Source organism: Anopheles cruzii, chromosome 3, assembly GCF_943734635.1.
Source record: "Anopheles cruzii chromosome 3, idAnoCruzAS_RS32_06, whole genome shotgun sequence".
In the NCBI taxonomy this organism is placed as follows: domain Eukaryota; kingdom Metazoa; phylum Arthropoda; class Insecta; order Diptera; family Culicidae; genus Anopheles; species Anopheles cruzii.
In genome coordinates, this window is record NC_069145.1 from 73,034,905 (window position 1) to 73,057,752 (window position 22,848).

Below are 22,848 nucleotides of genomic sequence, written 5' to 3' on the forward strand. Positions count from 1 at the left end.
AGAAAAACAGCGACAAGTGGCCATTTGCAATCAATTATGATTTAATTAGCAGGCCCAACAACACGTCCGCAACACGACACAGCCCGTTCGTTGCCGCCGCGAGCCTTTCTCGGCACAGTCAGCTCTCGCGTCGGTATTTAGCGGATGTTAATTTTTCTACCCTTAACCACTAGGTTCTTGGGGCCGACAATGTGCGAGCCCACCCCATTGGACCATTTGTTTGCTTATCGCGCCAAGGTCCCACAAGGGAGTGTGAAGGACAGCGCCCCCTAATGGGGATATTCCATCCGGCGACCGCCTAGAACTTTGTAACTGAGCCCCAACATCATCAACCAACCACCCGGATTGTGGGATTCTTGCTAGACGTAAAGCGCCAGAGCGTAGCGTAAAGGCACCAGAGGCCCTTGAAACATAATATTCACACCAGTGATCGACATAATTGACCACGGGCCCCTCCTCGGTCGTGGGGTTGAAAATGCGATTTCACGTGTGCGGTGCGCCATCATCAAGCGCCAACGTCGTGCGTCTATTGTTTGCGATGTGAAAACATGTTGCGCACCGCCCGGCCCATGTCCACCGCCGCCGGGCTGACCGGAAGGGAAACGATCTCGCGTATCTCCTCGATCTCGCGAGATCCGCGTCTTCGTCGACGGGGGGGCTTTGATAAGAAGCGACTGACCGACCGCTCCGGGCACCGGTGATTTAGAAAGGTGGAACTGAATCGGTCCCAGTCTCGGATCGGACAGTTATAGGGTGGGTTCAGCAGCAACTGCGCCTACACGCCAACGGCACCAGGGCCGGGCCACCTTTCTTGGGAGCTCGGACCAGAAACAGCAGCAGCAGCAGCCATTCGCGCAAGATCTGGTCGTCGTTGGGTCAGCCGGTCAGCGGTTTCATATCTCGTGGATTAACTCCACTTCCAGTTCGCGCTGTCGTCGTCGTCGACGTCATCCCGCTTGTTGCAGTGATCGCCATCCCTAGCAGGGGGTTGACGTTCGTCAAACGACAGCGGGGAGCACTCGGCAACCGATCTCGAACTTATTTTAACGAACCACACGAACCACAAATTGAGAGCACTCATTTAAGGGGGACCACCATTAAAACAACCGATCGCCACTTACTCTCTTTCTTGCGCACTTTCAAAGAATTTTCACCTTAAAACACTAACCCGCTCCCCGAGACACGATCGTGCGCACGCACGATCGGTGCTGCCACATTCACACGCACACACGCATTTTTCGTTACAACCATGAATCCCTATCGCCTATTGTTTTCGTTTCGATGTTTAGCATCCAATCACAATTGCTCTATATATTCTAGTGGTTTCTCGTTCGCGGTTCGCGGTGTGTGCTTCGTTGGCACACGCGTTGCGCCGCCGACACACACGTTGGTTCGAGGCGCGGAAGGACGCGATCCGTTCGCATTAGTGGTTGGCGTAAACTGACCGCGAATGCGTTCATCGCGATGCCCACCACCACCATTCGTGTCACGAGGCCACCAATACACACACAGCCACACGAGGTGGTGGCAATGGAAACGTGGAAGGTGGTTCTCGTTGTGGGCGTTTTGGTGGTAGTATCGCGCCGCCGCCACCTAACACCTTTTCTCCATTCCGACTGCCCTCCGAGGGTTGTCTAGCGAAAGATCTCTTAAAGATCTTGGGGCATCTAATGGCAGGGTTCCTGCGGGCGCGATCCTTCGTCGCGTTGTGTGTCTCTGTTGTTTTCGCGTCGTTCGTAGTGGTTGTTAGTGGCGCCGGAACCCACACAACAGCAGCCCCCGTTCGATACCAGAGGGTTGTTTGCGTGTCTCGCTGTCTCTACGCGTGTGTTGGTTCCGCCGCGATTGGTTACCGTGTTGGCGGATTTTATTTACGTTTGTTTTTCGTCAACCCCCAACCAAGTCAAGTCGTTTGGCTCGGGGGCCAGCCAGCAGCTGTTTGGGGATTGTGTGCACTACGCACTTTTTTCTCCATCGACTCCAGTCGTGGAGTGGACGGACGGGAGAGATTATGGGCTTTCGAACATAATTAGCCGATAATTCTCGCTGGCGACAGAACGAGGAAGAGTTCGGGTCGGGCTAGGCAGGTGCGTAAATTCCTCTGTTTCCTAATTTTCTGATAACTAATGAGGATAAATCCGAGGAACAGATAAGAAGTTTTCTAAAATTGACAGTCATCACAAAGAATTTAGTTTTTGTGACACTTTTACGTCCCGAAGTCCCGTTAATTAATATACGATTGGATGGGTGGATCAGAGAGCATAAAAAGTAGAATAACATAATTCGTCACGATTAATTTTGGATGAATTAAACAACGATCACTCGACCGTACACCCGTTGACGACCCGTTGACGGACCCGACAGAACCGATTGGCAAGTGACTCAATTTTACGCTCAATTTACCACGGATCGCGCGATAGGTAGTGGTGTCCAAAGTCGCGGCCAGCTTTCGCCACACGACCGGACAAAGTCGCGTCAATGCCCCAGAGCGTAGACCGAGAGGTATGTCTTACCTGCAATCGAGAAGAAAAGAAGGAAATAAATATTAATACGGCGCGCTGGTGCTGTTGGTTGCTGAGAGGCGTGTAATATTAACGATCATTGGATGGGTGATCGGAAAAGTGATCCCGATGAATTATGTAGACGACGACACACGACGATCGCTTGTTTTATTTATTTGGCCTTTCGCGGGAGAGAAAAGTGTAGTTGGCAAAAAGCGGCGAAAGTGTTTTAAAGCCAGCCTTTTGTTACCCCTTTCCGAGCTATTTACAATTAGCCGCGTGTCGCTTACAATACTCCGTTTTTGATCGCCGAATCGAATGGATTATTTTGGCTTTTAAGGTGCCCCATCTCGTTGCCACTTTGTTTTATACGCCCCCCAAAAAGATATCGTATCGTAAATTTCCGCCTGCGCGCGAACTTTTGCTGCGCGCGGGAGACAAATTTGAGTTCCTTTTCCGCGGTGCAACACAGAGTGTGAGTCGGTGTCGGTGAATTTGTACGACGCAAAAAAAGGATATTTGCATATTTCGAACGTATTGTGCAGCACTGGGAACTGCAGCAGGTCAGTCTCGTTTGGCGAGACACAGGAAGTTGTTCTATTTCAGTGTGCCACGTCAATGTTAGACAAATGTTGAAGCTCGATGCCGCGAGCTCCACTCGAAACTCCAATGCCGTCGTCGCGCGGCCATTCAGAGAGGGTTCATGGTGCGGACATTTTCCTTCAAAAGCATTTCGAGCATTCCCACTGAGCGGCGCCGCGCCGCTACTCTCAATTACCGGCAAGAAGTTGGTCTTGCCTTTTCGGCGCAGTGAGCTGCTGCTGTTTCTGCTAGTGGACTGGATTGAAGTATGTACGAGCGAGCGCGGCCGTAAAACATTTTGGCATTTATTACGGCGGCCAACGAACTCACGCGGGCGCTCTCTGGTGGCACGCTGATGGAGTAACTTTGAGTTGAGTCATTTTGGTCATGGTTTTTGGCGGGGACACCGCCATGACTTGGACGATCTTTCGCAGAAGGCCGGAAGTGGTTCGCTGGCGAAAAAGGAAGCATCAGCAGAACCAACAGACACCATGAGACCAGTAAGCAATATTCCAAAACGTGGTGTCATTCGCTTCGCGAAACACTCGAGAGACATAGTAGACGGCTGTATTTGTTTCTAAATGTTTCGATACTTTGTACAATCGGTTTGAGATATTAAAAGTTTCAATAAAAATCAATACTTTTAATGGCTTAGAAGAACCCCTACCCAATTCTAAGTCAATTTTCCCGAACCTCGCTCTGGTGGCTGGTTTCATAATTGATAAGTAACACAGCGCGCGGCCACTGAGAAGGAGGCAAAGTAAGCCATCCTCATCAGCAGCTTCAACACTGGCCCGTGTGTGTAACTGACATTGGCCATGATCCGAGGCCGAGAACCATTACGTCTTACGCGTTGGTAAAAAAGGCCTTCCATGCAAACAACACTCATTTGCATAACACACACACCAAACGACACGCACGCGGCACGACCGTGATAAGAGAAGTGTCTATTCGGTGGTCTCTTGCTGGCACTTCTTTCTTTTCGGGGTTAGTAGTCACAGAAGCATACGGCGTGGAAACCAAAATGTCTTGGAGAAGCTCTTTCTCAGGCCAAACATAAAATTAAACGAAGAGCGTAAAGAAAAATGCAAACACTGTTTTGCAGCAGCCAGCGCAAGATGGGGTGGTTCCGTGCTGTCGAAGGCGAACAAATTGGCCGACGTGTAAGACCCGCGCGCAGGTGCTTTCGTGCAAGGTTCAGGCCATCGCCATACAATCACGGCTGAATATTTGATCATATTGATGATTGGGGAACATAACCGGGCAGACCATAACCGGGAGTTGCAAGCAGGGACAACGTTCCAACGACACAAAACAGATTATGATCAATTTAAGGAAAGTAATTTGCTCGTTTGCGTGCACTACCTCCTTCTGTTGGTTGCATCATTCGCGGGGTTCTCAAATTTTATATTCAAACACGATTAATTTCAATTTGGGAGTTTCATTTTAATTCGCGAGAGTAGAGCGCATATAATTTATTTTATTGAAATCCATTTAGCACAAGTGATCAGTATATGTGACCAACATTTGTCGAAGAATTTCAATAATTCCCAAGGCATCATAAAAAAATAAAAGTATAAAAGATCACTAATGATTACTTCAAGGACCGTTTTTTGAGGCTTTTCTCTGAAATGTCGAGGCAGGTAGCTCCAATTTGAAACATTTTAAAAGAATAAATCGTGAAGGTTGAACTGAAATCGCAACGCGCTGTGAAGACTGCGAATGTAAATATTGTTTCAAGATTGCTAAGTAATTTTGAAAGTTTGTGGTTACTTCTTCGACTGGGTAGTAAATTGAAACAAGTCAGATCGATCGATATCCGTAGTAAACTTTATGTCAAAACCTTTACCAACCAAAGGGGGCCGATGTTGAAATGCTGCTCAACGCCCTCACAAATGGCCAGTTTGCGCGCCATTATTGTGTGCCATGCTTTGTGCAAACCGCATTTTTTCGCAACCTAATTGAGCGCTATGCAAAAACAACATGATTGACATTGATCCGCTGGACGTCTGATCGGGAACCGGACACTCAACCGGGCCGGGTTGCAGACCGGAATCTGGTGGGCTACTACCATCAATCCCGTGGAGCCGTGTGGGAGGCCAGGACGGATTGCTCATTCAGCAGCTAACCAATGCAAGTGAGACAGAAGCCAAGGCGTTGTACTCTCAGACACGAAGGCCTCCAAGTGCAGCGCCGGCTCCGAAGGGTGCCTCCTCATGCCGGCATTTGGGGTGTCTATGTGTTGTTTAACAATTTAATTATGAGCTGTGGGGCGGTTAAAATAATTGCCGCGTGTATCCATTTCAACACCTCCTCGGCCTGACACGGTTGTACCCGCCCGCCGTAGACGTTTTGTGTTGGTGTTGTTGGACCGGCCCCACTGTCTCGTCTCGGTGTCGCAGTGTCACAATCATTATGATTGTCTCAAACGATCTGGAAGACCTAGAGGCATCCATCAATTGGGCTGGGGATTACAAATCTTGCTTCGATGAAAAATGAATCGGAATCGGGGTGGGCCGCAGAGTAGGTCCACCATTGGACGCCGTGGCGGACCGTCTGGGAATTTGCAGCCACCGAAGGTCCTAAGGGTCGAGGTTCTGGCGCGAACCAGTTGCGACCTACGCCTGCCACGGTGGGTCAAGTGAGGGAGATAAATTTATGTTTTTTTTTTTCTGGTCTGGTAGCGGACACAATCATTCATTATTGCTCCGTTCGATTGAAATGGCTCAGTCGCCGGATCGGTTTCTTCCGGAGCCGTTTGTGGAGCACTCGATGAAGACTTCATTGAACCCCACTTGAGATAATTTATTTTACAACTGTAAATACTGTTTCGTATTAGTGGCCACTTCAGTACGGCAGCAGCATGGGAACAGTTCGGTTTAGCTCGGTAATTGGGTTAAAAGCAAGCTGCCTTTCTTATCAACCAGCTATAGCCACCCACCCGGCCGGACGGAATGTGACTGTGTGTGGCGGCAAAAAAGAGCTGAGCAAACAGGACAGAGAGACATATGCGCGGAAAAATGTGTGTCACTCGACTCGACGGCGCAGCATGTGGCGCACCGTGGAGTTCAATTACCTCCCCCCAGAAGTGGTCGATCTGGGCCCTCCTGTGTCCTAGGGACTGTGGCACTGTGGTCGCCACAGAAACGGCCACTCCCTTCGCGGTGTCGTGACTGTCGGTCCGTTCGGCTGAGAGCATCGATAGATAGAGAATAGGCCGCCCGAATAGGAAGAAAACATAAATCACGATCACGAAAAGCCGTTCCGAAGCCGACGTCGGTGTCGGTGACCGCCGCCGAGCGGCGCCTGCGGCACATTTTCTTAGTTTCACTTTTTCGTGTGGAACATGACCTCCCACCGCCCCCCGGCGGTGGTGCGGGGCACATAGAATAATGCTCACAACTAAACCGAACACCGAGCCGAGAATCGAGTCGAGCCAAACCGGGACACATTGAGAGTCGCCGATGGGCGCGATTTCACTTTCCATTCGTTGGCTGGCAGAGATGTTGCCCAAAAAAGATCGAAACACGCGCGCGCGCCTGAAAATCGACCAGCATCGAGAGAGCATTGATCGACTGCGGTGCGACAACACGACCGGTACACGACGACGTTGCCCGGTTGCTCCCTGCCGGCCAAACATGGTGCCGAACTGTACAAAGTTATTAAAAAAAAAATTGGTCCCATGCAAGGCGAAAGCTGTTTGATGTTCGGAGATCGAATCGGATCGGAGTTTCTGTTGACGCCTGCCTGCTGCGGCGGACACGATTTACTCTACGAGCATCAGAGGTCTCTGTTGGTTGGCGGAACTGCATAACCCACCCCGTGGCTCTGCGACTATGTAACGGTGGGAAATAGTAAAATTGGTACCCAAATGTTCCCGACAGATGATTTATGCCTATTACGACGACGACGATGGCCGGAGCCGGGCCAAACTCTCTCCTGCACCGGAGGTGTTGTTCACCGACGGATTACGGAGCGTTTTCCGCAAACCCAACCGACGATCGCCGGAAGTAATCTCACCAAACGGCAGCCGGGGGACCGAAAATTGTCCCGCCAACAGATGGCGGCCAAAATTTGGCGAACATGGCACACAAAATGCGACTCGGGTTTAATTGACATTACTGCGGGGCAAGATCCGGTCTCCGGCCGAGGGAGCTCTACTCAAGATTCGGGGCACGGCGCGGTTCAGTAGCAGCACGCGGTGCGAATGGCATTAGTGTCAAGTGGAATTAAAAACCTGACACACTTCGGCCGGCGCCAGTAGCAGAAGCAAACATAAGATTTTCTTGATTGTAAGTAGTCACTTGTCTTAATGCGCTTATGCAGTGTTTTTTAAGAATGTTTATGCGAAAGGAATTGGGGAGAAAGAACGTGTAATGAAGCCTAAAGGTGCCCGAAGGTCAGCCTGTGTTAAGTAAAGTAGTAAAGTAGTCTTACTTCGGGACAATAATGGTTGTCAACTTACTTTAAAACATGCTTTTGACTTGCCCGATAGAGCGCAGTAGGCTAGTTAAGAACGCTGTTTGGCGTCGTGATCATATTGATCCTATGATCGTATACATACAGAAGTACCACTGTGGCAAAAATATCAGGAACTTGCTTATAACCTGGAAAAATTTTCTTTATTCTTCTAAATCTATGTCAATACGTTTCAAATAATCCCTACTCTATGCAATATAGCTGCGTATACATTTGTTCCAATTTTCAAAACGTTCCAAAAAATCCTTCTTTGGAATAGTCTTAAAGACGTTCTTCGTTTCGGGTCCTATCTCAACTATAGATAAAAAAGGTGTCCACGGAGTAGAGGCTTGAAGTGGTTGCGGAACGATATGGGTCAAGTTTGAGTGGCAATGATCACGAAATGATAACGAAAACATCACGAGGAAGGAGGAAGTCGAACCAAGAATTGTCTCTCTACAAATCTGGTCTTTTTTTACCACCTAAGGGGTGTTCTTACTAACTTAATTATTAACTACAAACTTACAGAGAGCATTGTGTTATGTCGAAAACATTCTTTTCAAAGTCTCTTTTTAAGGGAAAATCTAAAATAAGGCAAAACACTATTTTTTAGTAGATCACACACATTTAAGTTGATTCAATTTTACCCCTGGTTTTACTGAAGCGTCCTTCGACCGCACCTCCTGCACACGCGGCACACCCAAGGGACGTGGACCCATTAATTACCGTTCCTTCGGCAAAGCGTTCCCCCCAAACCAGGCAAATATTGTCCGACAAACAACACCGAACACTGAGAAATCACTCTTTTTCTCCGAAAACGCACGTTCTGAGACGCGCGCACACGTGACTCCGGGGGGCGTTTACATCACACTCCCGTCACGCTTCACCGTCCAACGCCGGAACACGTCCTCTGCTCGCTCGCTGGCGGCACACAGTATTGAAATTGGATCGCTTACACGCACGGGGCGGCCACCAGACACACACACAAACACCCTACTACCAGTTTGCTTATCTTAACACGGTAACTTCCTTCACAACCCTCCCCCCATCAACCCTTGGCCGAGAATGCTGCGCCGGATTTGTGAATGTCACCGAGCGGCGTTATCCGAAACCGAACTTGGCGGTGTGCAAACAACGCTTGCTACACGCATAAAACATCGGACGAGAATATGCGTTTCAAATTTCTAGCCACCACCACTGGTGGTCCGATTAGGTGGGCCCATGAGGACTTGAGTTGGTTCCTGACAAACATCACGGCCACGACAATGTGCCCGAAGCGTGCGCCGCCGCATACGTTACTGTCATCTCACGAGAGCGCAACGCCGGAAGTATTCTTCCACGGGCCAGGTCCAAAGAAGGGGGTCCCACAAGGCTCACTTTCCTTTGCCCAAAATCCGAAAGATCGCTTATGGCGGAAGCACCGAGAAAAGCTCAGCCAGCCAGCGCCATAATAATTATGCAAAAACATGCAAATACTAGAGAGTCTCGTGCGCTGTTTGCGGCACTGACCACACCGCAAGGCGGGCGCGCATTTCCAAGGAAACCCTAAAAAGCGCAACACGGCGCAATCGACGCGCACCATCATTATTTGTCCACGGTCCGGCGGCGGCGGCACTAAGCTGCTTCCTGCTACGCTGCTGGTGCGCAAAATAATTACAACTTCCGATGATTAGAATTTCGGGCGGCGCATTATACAATTTCGGTTGCACACGCGCGCCGGGACGGGCCCCATTTTTTGCGAAGAGTTATTGAGACTCCCGATGCGTTACTTATGCTTCCTCCAAGCGCACGTGCATAATGTGCAAATGTGCGTTTTTCTATTCGCCCGCGAAAGGGGCGCGAAATGAACTGAACCAAAGGAGCTGAAAGAAAAAAGCGGATTATTTATCGCTTTAATTTCCCACCGACGGAAGGCGGGCTTCGGCGGTGTGGCTTTCCTCGCCAATAACTTTGCTTCATTTCTTCGCAAAAAGCGAAGCACGAAAACGCACTCAAACGGGGGGTCCAATGGTCGTTCACCGGCGTTTTTTTTTCTTTAGATCAACCACTTTCGATTGCGATCGATGTGCGCCACGTGAGACACACACGTTGATTATGATGCGCGCGCGCGGAAAGGGATGCTAATGCTAACACTTCCTTTGCATACTGCGGCGCGATGACGCAGTATAAAGAAAGCCGGTGGCATAATTAGTCTTTGATTTTTATCAACAAAAACCAGCGCCCTTACGTAAGAAAAGCTCGGGGAATGAAAATTTCACCGAAAACGACACCTTATCCACCCGACATCGATCAGCACACTCCCCGCCGATCGATAATTAGGAAAGCTAAATTGAGCCAACCCTTTGGCCTTTTGGGTGGTGGGAATAACACCAACCGTGAAGCAGATATGATCAGTAAATGATCAGTAAATGATGCATAACGCTTGCTCACGTGAGCGATCGCAAGACGCGACGCGTTATATTATCGCGGGCCTGTGGTTGATGCGATCGAGAATCGCTTGATGGACCAAAGTTTGGCAATTTCTGCCGGTAACGTGTACTTACAGGCAATGGGAAGACGCAAGCGAATTCGCAACCTTGCGCGGATCAGTAAAGATGGCGTCCAGCAGCAGCAGCAACACAAAATGGTGGTCCACCGAAATTGAAGCATTTATAATCGACCCCTCCTGGTTAAGTCCACCAACCAACGTCTCTGTGACTCGGTGTGGTGTCGGGTGAATGTATAATTTAACGAAACCATTCCAAGAGAAACTTGTAAAATTTGCGTATCGATTTTCATGCTGCTTCAGGAAACTGGTTCAGAGTGCCACACATTCTAATGAGTCTAATGTGATGCTGGATCACCGGCACACACCTGTGCTGGTGCGGAACCTGTTTGTCCAAAATTAGTTCACGGCTCAAAGATTAAATCGGTGACTCCTGTGGTGGAACCAAATGCCAAAGTCCAAAGGTTTTCTCGAAGGTTTTTGGCGAAATATTGAATAAAAGTCCCAAGTAAACATGGAAGGATCTTCAAAACAAACATTCGTGAGCCTCAAAAGAATGTTGGAACACAAGAAGAAGATTGTCACCGACCACACATAGCACGCATCTGTCATGCAAGTCACGCCGACGGTGGGAAGTGTTGGACCTCGATTCAAGTCACCGGAGCACCGAAGTTCAGGCGACTAAAATGCAAATTTGAAGCCCGTTGTTGACGATCTTTCGCAAGGATCAGCAGTTTGGGGAGCATCGTAGAAGCATTAACCTTGCATCCGATGCAAGCGCATTTGGAAATTGCAACCACCGGCAGTCTGGCCTTCCCGAGCGAGAAAGAAGGCCACACATCCGCCACGAATTGATTAATAGTGCGTCACACCACCACCACCATCATCGACACCATTTCGCCCACATGACCCACAGGGTGGGGGAACCACTTTCGACGCACACCGCACCCTTCCGTCGTTCCGTCAAGTACGTCTGGGGGTCGATCAACATCAGACGCGAGGAATTAGAGGTGTTGGAGTGGATGCGCTCAAAATCTCGCCTAACCGTCCCCCCGTAAGAGCATCACTCGGTGCGCTCCGGTAGACATTTTCAAGTAGGAGCCCATAAATTAACAATTAATCACTTCGTGCGTTCAGGGGGGCCCCCGCGCAGAGGGCCTCCCATTTATCCGCCTCTCGGGTGAGACCTCTCATTTCTGCGCTCTGGGAAAGCCTCGCCCTAAAAGCGGACCTTCAAACGTCCGGGGTCGGTCCGATAATTAACGACGCGCCCCGCCTGCGCCCGATCCTCATTTGCATACGACGCCCGCAAGCCATCAAAAACCACCAGCCAGCGGTCGCCGGCAGCGCAGCCAAGAGGCGGATGGACCTACGGTGGAAGCATTTCATTCCGTTTGCTTACCTAATTAATCCCGGTCACCCGGAATCGAGTGTTTTGTTCGAGAAAACTGCAACCCCCTAAAAAGGCCATTTTCTTCGACAACAGCAACAGCAGCCGGAGCAGGTGTCACCCACTTTTGCATTTCCAACGCAATAACGGTGTGCAAATGAAGCAAAACGCTGCTGGGAAGCGTTACGCGTGGTCCCGAGACCTACGCCGACCATTTTGGGACCCAACAAGATATGTTTGGGTGGAATCGAGAGGTGTTAGAAGTGGCGTTCGTTGGGCTGACGACAGACAACAACACAAACTGGTTGTCCCTTCCCGCCAGAAGTCCACTTCCCGGTCGGTGCGTAAATTTTGTTGCCAGAGCCAACAACAAAGTGCACTTGCGGTTCCAAATCGAGCGGTCAGCGAAGCGCACTGGGGTGTAAGTGATAATGCATGTCGGGTGTTAAGTGCCCACCCCGCCCTGGTTGCATTGTTGCACTGGGTGGGTACATGGCACAGGCCGCCGTGGGTCTCCGCGTAACGTTTTGCACCGTTTACGGTACCGGCGGAACGATACGGACATTCACAAGCAGCAGCAGTGACAAGAGACATCCCCCGGCAGACAGCGAAAAATGGAATCCCCATCACGCCCTCAGCCTTCCCCACGGGCCGGGTGGCGCCCAATCAACAACAACAACAACAACAACAGCGATCATCATCACCGTCGCAATCAATCATCGACGTGCCCGTTGCCGGGATGCGCACTCGCTGGCCGTGACATGGAATGAAATGTCAACCGAAAGAGATGCGTCCGATTTTGTGTGATGAATAACCCTTCAATTTCTTTCCTTGGGAATTCAGTTGCACGTTCGACTTGGGCAGATTGCGGCTTGGGACTTGTTTGTTCAAATTCTATCACTTAGAATATCATTTATATCATTCTTAGAACATACATTCATATTAGTTTTGTTGATTCCCCGAAGACTCACTTCAACACATGGGTTGAACGGACCCGGCCCTAGTCTTATTGCATTCTTCGGTTTTTTCAGTTAGTGCTAATCTTGAAAAAAAAGTCGTTAAAATTTCATGTTTTAATTTTACAGTGATTCTTGATGGGAAAAAATACCGTGCAAGCGAAGCAATGGCTTGAAAAGTGTTCTAAGGACTCCGTTCCATCAGAAACAACGATAAAACGATGGTATGCTAACTTCAAACGTCTTGGTCGTAGAGGCACCGATGATGCTGAATGAAGTGGACGCTTCACTCTAAAATCAAAACGATCGTCATCTGAGAGGAGAACATCTGTTGAACGTTGACCAAAAAGCCTGAAAGCGCAACAATCGGCTGGAAAGGCAATGGGTTCGATATTTTGGAATACGCGTGATGAAATATTCATCGATTTTCTTAAGAAGGTAAATACCATCAACAATGAATATTATATAGCGTTATTGGGCGTTTGAGGGCCGAAATTGCAAAGAATCAACCGCATATGACAAAGAGAGACATTTTGTTTCATTAAAAACAACGCACCGTCTCACAAGTCAATCCAAATAATGCCAAACTTCATTAATTGAACTTCGAATTGTTCCCACATGCACCGCATTCCAGATTTGTCTCTCAGCAACTACTGGCTGTTCACGGACCACAAAAAGTGCTCATCGTTTGGAAGTTTCGCTCGAATGAAGAGGTTATCGCTGAAACTGATGGCTATTTTGAGGCAATAGATAAATCCTTCTACAAAAGTGGTAATGAAATGTTAGACCGGCGCTGGAATGATTGTGTGGCTCTTGAAGGAGATTACGTTGATGAACAAATCCAACTTTGACCAAAAAACCGCCTTTTTCCCTTAAGGGGAACCGGGACCGGGACTTTTCAGCCCATGTGTTAGAACACCTAGGGTCCTACTTCTTAATATTAGTTTTTCAAATTCCTCGAAGACTGACTTTACTTACTGTTTGTAGCAGGCATTAAAATTGAAATTTATTCAGTCAGAATATGTACCAAGCATTGAGGATCAGCCCGGAGAGGGTCTTAGGAAGTTCGTTGCCAAAGTTGACCCAAGTGTTTTCCGGAATGGTTTGCCTTTCGCATCCCTGCCCTCATTCCGTTCATTGAGTTCGTTCCGACCGCTTTTGACAGCAGCCGCCATTCGGTTTGACAATCGTGACAGGAAGAAGCCATTCTACATCGATTCATAGCTACAACTATCAAACCCTGTCCAAAGGTCACTCTGGAGCCATTAAAAAATGCATTAAAATTTCCTAGCAACCTAGGCTCGCTTGGCGTTGTTTCGGTTCGCATCAGGTTTCAGGTAAGTGTGCCGGGGCGGTGGGGCTAAGAAAATTCAAACGGACGGCGCGACCCTACGGATCATCAGGTTGTGCTCCAGTTTCTGGGCTGGTCGCTAGTTATGAGTGTCGGATTAACGGAAAATGGGACACCGCCCGAGAGAGAAAACATAGAGCCCGGCAACTAGAGCAGCCCCGCAGGAGGACTGCACTGCTGTCACCAACTTAGGCCCGTAGGCTGCAGCGAAACATGAGTGGCACGTTAAGTTAAGGCCCTGGACTTACGCAACCTGGAAACCATAGTCCAACGCCCGCCCGGGAGCCGCCTCCGAGGGCCAGACACAGGGGTGGGGTATGTTGATGTTATGAAGTTACTTCACAGACGCCGGGGACCCAGAGTGCCGTGTCCTGTGTCAACGCAAACGTGAGAAATGGGCAAGCGCAACGAGCTAAAACACTTTTTATGTCTGTTCCGTCCGTTCCGTTCATAAAAATCTGTGTCCTAAAGACCTGTGCCTAATGCCCCCGCGCGCTATACGATGCCCAAGCCATGTGAGTCGCGTATCTGCGAAATCAGAACGCGCAAACACTCGTTTTTTATGAATAAAAGGGTGTAAAAGAAACACGCGATGTGCCGTTAACACCTCGCGCCAGCACGTATACCCAAGAAGGTACACGGCCCGTTTATTGGTCCCACCGCCACCGGACCTCCTCCTGGGCGTCCATGACGGGTGTTGCGGTGACACACGAAATGTAACAACCCGCAGTGACCCGGACAAGATAACGGCCAACGACGCGGCGCTCGTAGACATTAAGGTTCCATAAGGCCCGGTTCGTCGGCGTCGTGTCCCCTTATCACCTGGCTCAGAATGTAGGCGCCTCCGAGACCACCTTTTTGCGGGTCTTTCAAACCTCGCACGATAACGGAGCTCGCTTCGTTTTATGCGCGCACACCCAAACCCCCAATCGTTTTGCAGGTTCATTTTCGAACGAGTCCAAAAACTGATAAAAACCAAGGCCCAACAAGGACGCGGTCATGGCTCCGCGGCAGGAACCGATAACCTTTGTTGGGTCTCTCTAGCGCTCCGTTTCTCCCCGCCGGATAGCCAGCCCGTGAGGAAACAACGGTTAATTGGATGCAGTCCGCCCCGCACCGCGGGACGCAAGAGGCGAACATTTATTTATTATCGTGCCCATTTTTCTTTCTACGCAGCTCGCGCCCTTTCGTGCGCCGACAATACGACTAATGATGATTATGTGCGCCGAGCGCCGCGTCAATAGTTTTCAATTTAAAGAGTGTCCCACACACACACACACACAGACAGGCACGACACGACCAACCCACCGTCCAACCCGCCGACGCCGATCAGCGTCGGAAAAGTGGGAGCTTTCGCCCAATTTTCCGGCCACACGGGCCAACCAACCGGGTGGGTAAAAGTGAGGCCGTGCCGAGGGTTTTCGTGTGGGAAGATCGGGCTCCCGAAAAGCGAACGAAAGGGCGAAGAAAAGCGAATTTTCTTTCACCGAATGCAGCGGCGGCGCACTCGACGGAATTTATGGTGAAACTATGTGAGAAATATTCGGCACGGCACGGGTTGCGGTACGAGTGACTTTCAGCAAATTACCAACAATGGCCACGGGGGCGGCTTCCCGAACGTCTCCTTTCTATCGTGCCCTGTAGTGCGTGCGTGCGTCGACATGTAGTTCAGTAGGGCACAGCATTGGCGGTTGTTCTACGGGCTCGCAGTGTCTCCACTAATTGTGTCATCAACTGTCAACCCTGGTCGGGCGACCAATGTTCCTTAGGTTAGGCGGGTCAGTGAGCAACGTGCAGGCCGAGGTTAATCAAATGTGGCGTGCGGTGTGAATTGTGACGTTCATTAATTCTATCATCGTGGCGTTAATGGCGATCTTTCTCGCCTCGCCAGTAGGAGGAAGCTGCCGGAGCACTTGTAGTTGTCACAATAAATTAACCTTCAAGCGGATGCTGCTACTGGATGCTACTGGACGCTACTGGACGCAACTCTGGAAGGGAGCATAGAGATTTAATGTTGTAACCCTTCATCAAAACGGCCAGAGGACTTACATAGCACAAACGAACCCGAGAGAATTGGTTCAAGTGATCAGGTTGCTGTACCGTGTCGCCTAATTGGCGGTAATAATCTGAAGATCGAGATCTGGTTCGATCGGTCAACATCAACAGCGAGCGCGCATAACGCCTTCGGCCGCTTATCGGCGACGCAATCGTTACGTTCGGGGGCCGCACGGGCCGCTGATATCGGCCACGAACCGAACTTTATGGAGCCAATTAGTTTACAATTTAACGACACCGCGGTCACGGCACGGCTGTCCGTTCGCATTCATTCATCCACCGACGCGCCCGCCGTGAACCGAATAAACTCCAACAGCGCCATTCGGGGCCATAATTCGACGCCGATTGTGCCCCGCTGGAGTGTATCATAGCATAGCGCCGGAGCACGGAGCTTCGGTAGTAGATCCCATAAATGAATGGTCTATCACAACTGCCTCGACTTACTTGATCGCAGCGGATGTAATCCATGACGAAAGCAGATTACGGCGCACAGGAATTACGGCGCACACGGAAGGATAATTGGGTCACATTGAATGTTGTACAGGGTGTTAAAATATCAGCAAATTTGTACACGACTTTGAACTTTTCGCACGCCAAACGCTTGATCACAGTATCTCATTTGCACACTCTGGTTTGTACTTTGACACTCTCACGGCCACCGATGACAGCTACTACAGTGAATCGCCACTTCCCTACGGATTGAATTTATTTTTATCCCCAAGAGTCGATTTGAATTTGCACCACCGACAACAGGAATTGTGGCGCAAACACGGACACTCCAATGGCCGCAGCTCGGACGCTAATAGTGTGTATCAATTGATATTTTCGCTCTTGCAACTGCGTACGCTCGATGACAGATGACACACTGACCAACACCAGGAGATGGATCAGCACCGAACGAACGAACACCGAGATTTTGATGATCCGAAAAACTGAATGACCAACCTGGGGCACTCTCATCTATCAGCGTGTGTTGGTGGTGGTGGTGGCTCTGTTCACACCTTTGCCCGTTAGAATGTACGCTGCTGCTTTCATTTCTCTCACTTTGTAGCCGGTGCCGGATGCCGATCCCGTCAAACCCGCCTATCGATTGCCCGTCCCCGTGTCACGGAGGTCACGACAGCTGAGCACGAAGGCGCACGTGGCACCACGGCAACAACAACAACAACGCGGCCGCCACCGCCGCTGCCGCCACGAAACGAAAACAATGTCTCACCACTATCGCCCAACATCATCACCGGTGCAGTGTCGATGCGGTACTAAAAGAAAGCATGAAGCTGACTTTTTTTCGCCATTGGCCACCGCCGCCGTCGTCGTCGACGGTGCTTTCGACACGGCATTCCCACCACCACGCCACCACCTGCACCGCGCTGGTGCCGAGATGCTGTCAGTTGCTGCCGTCGCCGCCGGCTAGAGAGGTGCTGTCAGTTGCCGGCTGCGGTGTCGTTTTGTCGGCGGTAGTGAATTGGTGGCCGCTGCTGCGGACTGGCAAGGGTAATTTGGCCCGGTTCCATGCACAGCAACGTGCCTTCTCCTCTCGCTCGATCGTACCACCGTGTGTGCGGTTCAACCCGTTGCACCATTACTGTGTGTGTGTGTTTGTGTGCAGGTTCACAGGCCATTTGCCAAATTAGAAATGTTCCGTTCCTGTCGGATTTGGCGAGATAAAATGAAACATACAACGCGCGCCCGCGCCTCACTCCTACTGCGAACCGTGGCCGACCGGCCCGGTGTGGGAGTCCATTATCAACGGCCAGCACCACCGAGACAGCACCACTCATTATCCGGGGGCCGGGTCTATGCGCTTCACTCTTTCGTGCTCATGAAATGTACGATCGTTGAGCAAAATACACAGCACGAGACACGAGGGTCACGAGAGTGAGAATGTGTGGTGGTGGTGGTTCCGGTGGTCACGGAGAGTCACGGATTCTCCCCAGGTTCTCCACACCAGGTTTGCAGCAGCGTGTGTTCTGCTCTGCAGAGCACCGCAGCACAGAGTAGTGCGTGATCGTGCCCGAACCGAGAGAGAGAGAGAGAGAGAGATACAGCAGACGGTGGCCACCCTTTCTTCCGCCCTACCTGCCAATTATAAGTGGTCCGGTCCGGGGGTCCGGTGGCCCCTAGCACCGAAATGAAACGTAATATAATCGGTCGCGGGATGGCATGATTAATACTTTCCCTTTTCTTTCTAGCCTGGCGTGGCGTGGCGTTTGCGAAGCTGGCGAAAAATTTATTAAACCATCGCGGTGGCGCGCACGGTGGTACCGAAAGTGACCGTCGAAGTGGTCATAAACGCGGACCGAACGGAAATTAGTAGACATAGACCCGCGGAAGCGTAATTTAATTTAATCTCGAACGGCGGCAGCTTCATTATCCGGTGCATCGATAGCCAATTTAGAGAGTAAATTGTTTAAACTGCTTGGCGCATTTGGCAGGATATGCAAAATTCACGTGCCATAATTGGCTCCGGCACGGGTCGAGTTAATAATTAACCGACGGACGAGGTGATCCAAATAAAGCCAATTAAGTGCACCTTCGCCCGCGAGATTAAAATATCTATGTAAAACCGAAATTTCTCTAAATTATGATCAAAAACTCTGAGCTCGCTTATCGGAAACATTTAGCACAGTATCAGCGGGGTGGCATCTGTTTCGATGAATTATTGTGCTCTGTCTGTCGCGGAATTTTTGCGGAGTCGTAGCGAAAGGCTGAATGGCGTTGCACACACCTGACCCGCTCGCTCTCGAGAACTGGTTTGGGTTGAAACACTGAACCCCATTCGCGCGCGCCGTCTTTCGGCCCACAAACGACCGTCGTTTTGCCGCCTGCTCCATAAATCAACCCTCCCCGAATGTGCGTGATAGAAGCATTAGCTTCACGTCCCTTCCGACGTCTAAGTCCAACCCCGACCGGTTCTGGGTCTTCGTGGCCAAAATGTGTTTACCAGTTTACGAAACACACAACACTTGCGCTCGAACGTTGCGTTTGTACACCAGAGGCTAAAGAGGATCCCCATTATCGCAAGGATAGCGATCGGTCCTCCATCGGATTGCCTGGCTCGCCCTAATAAAACTGACCGAAAAGAAATTGACTGACGCCCACCAGGTCATCGAGAGGAGACCCAACATAACGTCCGGTCAAAAGTGGGCGTCTGTGTGCCGAGCATTCTTTCCACCGGAACTGTTCGCATCGCAGCACACCGTAGGAGCCACGGAACGTTCCACCAGAAACCGGTTTATTTGGCCTTTTTCCCCCCTTTTTTATCGGAACGAACTCGGTCCGGTGATTGCTTCACTCGCCTGAGATGCCAGAGATACTTTGACCGCACTACCGTTGCTGTTGTTGTTGTTGCTGGTAACGGTTGTTGTTGTTGTCGATGTTGCGCATCATGTGCAAAAAAGTGGATGCGTCAAGGTCGTTGGGCCGTATGTTGGGCCGCTGCCGCTTTCGTAACCGTATGCTCGGAATGCTGGAAAAAGTAACGGCAAACAAACGGCGGGTCGAAGCATCATCGCCGTTCTTTCTTTCCTTTGCGGTTCTAGTGGGAAAAGTTTATGATTCCGCAGCTGGAAAAAGATAGATGGTGTGTCGGTTTTTCGGGCGCGGGGCAAAACAAGTAAGCGTGACGCGCGAGCGGATCTCAGGGACGTTACGGTCGGTGGGATAATTGAAGCGCTGGCAGGTGGGCATTGTAGAGCAAATTTATGCATGAGATTTACAGTGGGCACACTGTTGTCCTGGAAGCCGGGAAGCGAGCCGGAGAGGACGTGAAGCGTGTAAATCATTGCCAAACCTTTCGGTGAAATGTCGTTGCGTTCCACCAGAAGGATCAATGGTTGAAAGCGAAGTACAAAAAACCTTGTTGGCTCTCATCAAATATTGAATATCAAGTTACGAGAACACAAAGTGAACAAAGACTTACAATTAGAAGAAGTTAAAACATTGCATCAACATTTTTCTGCTTGATAAATATTGATAAAAATATTTAAAAATCGTCTTTTAGGTTGCTCGCACTGAAAGTGATCTAAAACTCACCACGCGATCACACGTTTAGACCAACGATCGACACTTATCCAAGACACTTACCCGATTGTGAAGTCCCTCGTCGTTCTTGCCGCGCTTCAGAGATGGCGCTCGGATCACGTTGTGCTCGCCGTACGAACTCATCTTGCTGCGCAGCACCGGTCGTCTCGCTCTCGCCTGGTACTGCTTTCTCGCTTTTGCTTGCGACTTACACCTGCGCTCTTCCTCTTCACCGATTCTCTCTGTCGCGCTCTCGCCTACTACGCCAAAACGCCGGCTTTTGCGTACTCGAGCGGCCGGCGCATTATTCCATTATTCCCCACGCAACGGCATACGCAGCCAGAAACACCTGCACGCTAACAGCTTTCTCTTTCTCTCATGCACTCGAGAACACTTCAACTCTCTCTCTCTCTCTCCTCTCGCTTGGGCACTGTTACCGTTGAATTTTGAAACCGCTTTAACGGACGCCACGAGCACTCACTAATCACCACTTCGAAGCGCTAAACTCACCACTGAATAAGAAAAGAAATTATTCACCACGTGTTTGATTTGGCCGACGATCGATCATATCTCGCGGAAGCATATGTGGAATTTGCGAGTAATTAATCAAATTAGCATAACCATTTTGACACATGGAATGGCGCGCGATCGCAATCGATGTTCGCAGTTCACTCAAAGTCCGTCTAAGAAACGGTTTGGCAGTTTTCTGTTGGGTTCAGTTCCCGTACGATTCCTTGGGCACCTGTTCGGAAAAAGAAAAACAAAAAGAGGGCAACATTAAAACATGACCTGCAGACGCACGCACACGCGGGACCGGATACGTGATGCGCACATTAATTGGATCGAATTTCTATTCGGTAAAATAAAACAAAATGGATCAAACGGAGACGCACCGCGTGCGTGAGGAGAGAGAGAAGCTATTTACAACTCCATTTCCCACCGATCGATCAGGGCCTTCCGCGTTAGACACCAACAAACACAGCACCCAATCCTAACGAGCTTCCTTTTTCTTAGCAAAACAGCAAAAAAACAGGCAACCCGTAATCTGATGCGCTCTCGTCCAAGATTCACCTCCAGCGACGACACCAACAAAACACACAACGATTCGATTTTCATTTATTATTCCTGGGCCAGTGCTTCCGGGAAGTGGAACAGGTTTGGGATCATCTTCCTCTCCTCGTGGGACCCGCCGAGGTCTTTTACATCCCACCACGATGCTGCTGCCACCATCATCACTGACCGCACATTCGAGCGCTTCCACCAATTAATTCGATCGCGCAGCTCCACGATCTCGAACGAAAGTGACACAAAACGCGGCACGGCAAGGCAGCGAATCGTGTCCCTGGCCGCGAGCGAACTGAACTATCGGAAAGCGGAGGATTATTGAGGATTTCGCAACAGAGTGCGTCCACCCGCGGCTCGTGTTGTAAAGTTGGAGCAGAAAAAAAAGGTCAACCTCAAAGCAACGATTACTAGCGGCCTCCACCAGCAATCCGCACTACACACGCACCAGTGTTTCGTCACACGGCGGCAAGCGAGAGATTACGGAGGAGACCTGCTATAGTGGGTGCCATGGAATTGATACCATCCGCTAAGACGAGCTCAAGATACCGCAGAGTGAGGAGGATGATAAGGAACGCCGAACTTCCGGCTGTCCAGGGCGTAATAACAGCTGCGCTGCGGCGTCCTAAAGGGCAAACAGTTTGGTCGTAAAATTAAATTGACCATCAGCAAGCCAGCAGCTACCATCATGATTCCTTCCATCAGCCGTCCGTCATGTAACACGTGAAGCGTCAAGAAGTTTGACGAAAAACTAATCCCATCCACCATCGAGGCAGCTGCTGTGGGGATGAATTTTCCACATCTTGGCCAAAAACGCCGAGTTGGCGAGGCGAGCAAAATTAAGAACGCAGAATGAGCACTACGGCACCGGAAGCTGGAAAGCTGGTGGAAAATGTGAAATCAAATCAATCAGCAGCGAAGATTGATCCGAAACGACCCAATATTTCGCCGTTCAAGGCGGCCAAATCCGATTTTGGGGTAATTTTCCCGGGTACCGGTGCAATTTCACCGAAATTGAGGCCACCCGAAAACCGGGAATCTGGGAGCCTTGAAAACGGTACTGACCTACGGCAAACCTCCCCCGGGGATGAGCGTGACCTTGGGCTGACATTCGGGTTCCGCTCTGCGAAAGTGCCGCTTTTCTCCGGCCCGAAAGGACACTCGGCTGCTCCTTAACGGAAACGGAAAGCAGTGGCTTCTTCGTCGTTCGTTCGCTCGCTTGAGATGTGTCGCTTTATGTCCTGGTCTTTGTGTCGAATTATCATTACTTTGCCGGTTCCACTCGATGAAAGTGGTTGATGATGGTTTTTGTTATCGTTTTTTGACGCAAACGGCCAGCAGAGAGCTGGGAAAAGCTTTCACCACCGAACGGTTATAAGCTGACGTTGACAACTTTAGGGCGGACAGTTGCCGCGGAGAGCGCATTAATTTTTTTGCCAGTAACAAAAGGGTCTTATTTTGCTCCTTTTTCCGGGTCCTTCTTGAACACATAACAAGAAGACCGCGCCCATCATAATGGGGCCGTCTGTCGCTAATTGAATTGCGAGTGGATAAGTATTTAAATTGAACGCAGTACAATGCAAGTAAAATAATTAAGAGGATTCTTGGAAAAGAAAACTCACTTCATCCGTTGATTCCCATTCTGTCTCTGTCCATTCCTGCAGTGACGTTACCGCATTCCACAGCCTACGGGTAATAATTCCCTTCCTGCGACATAAACCAAATTACCCCGGTGGCCGGTGGTTAAGCTATTGATCTCCGACCTTATCGCGAAGCTACTACTACAGCACACGGTACATCGCGGACCGCTTCGAGGATAAACAGGAGGATTCGGCGCCATCAGCCAGAGATAAGTCCACGCGCGTCGGTGTCGGTGTTTATCGCCAATCCCGCCAAAGCGCCATTTTATGGGCGCGTTTTCTGGAGGGCACAACAACATCATGGTGCGGCGGAGACGACCGGTGTCGGTTACTGACTTTGCGTGT

At 50.1% G+C, this 22,848-nt stretch overlaps 1 protein-coding gene across 1 annotated transcript in view; it reads right to left on the minus strand.

Moving 5' to 3' along the window:
* Window positions 1–19,945, minus strand: part of LOC128270944 (uncharacterized) — a 74,873-nt gene extending 54,928 nt beyond the window's left edge. Inside the window, exon 1 of the mRNA XM_053008373.1 lies at window positions 19,865–19,945. Within this exon, the coding sequence (XP_052864333.1) occupies window positions 19,865–19,945 (81 nt within the window). The remainder of the gene's footprint in view (window positions 1–19,864) is intronic.
* Window positions 19,946–22,848: the final 2,903 nt, after the last annotated feature.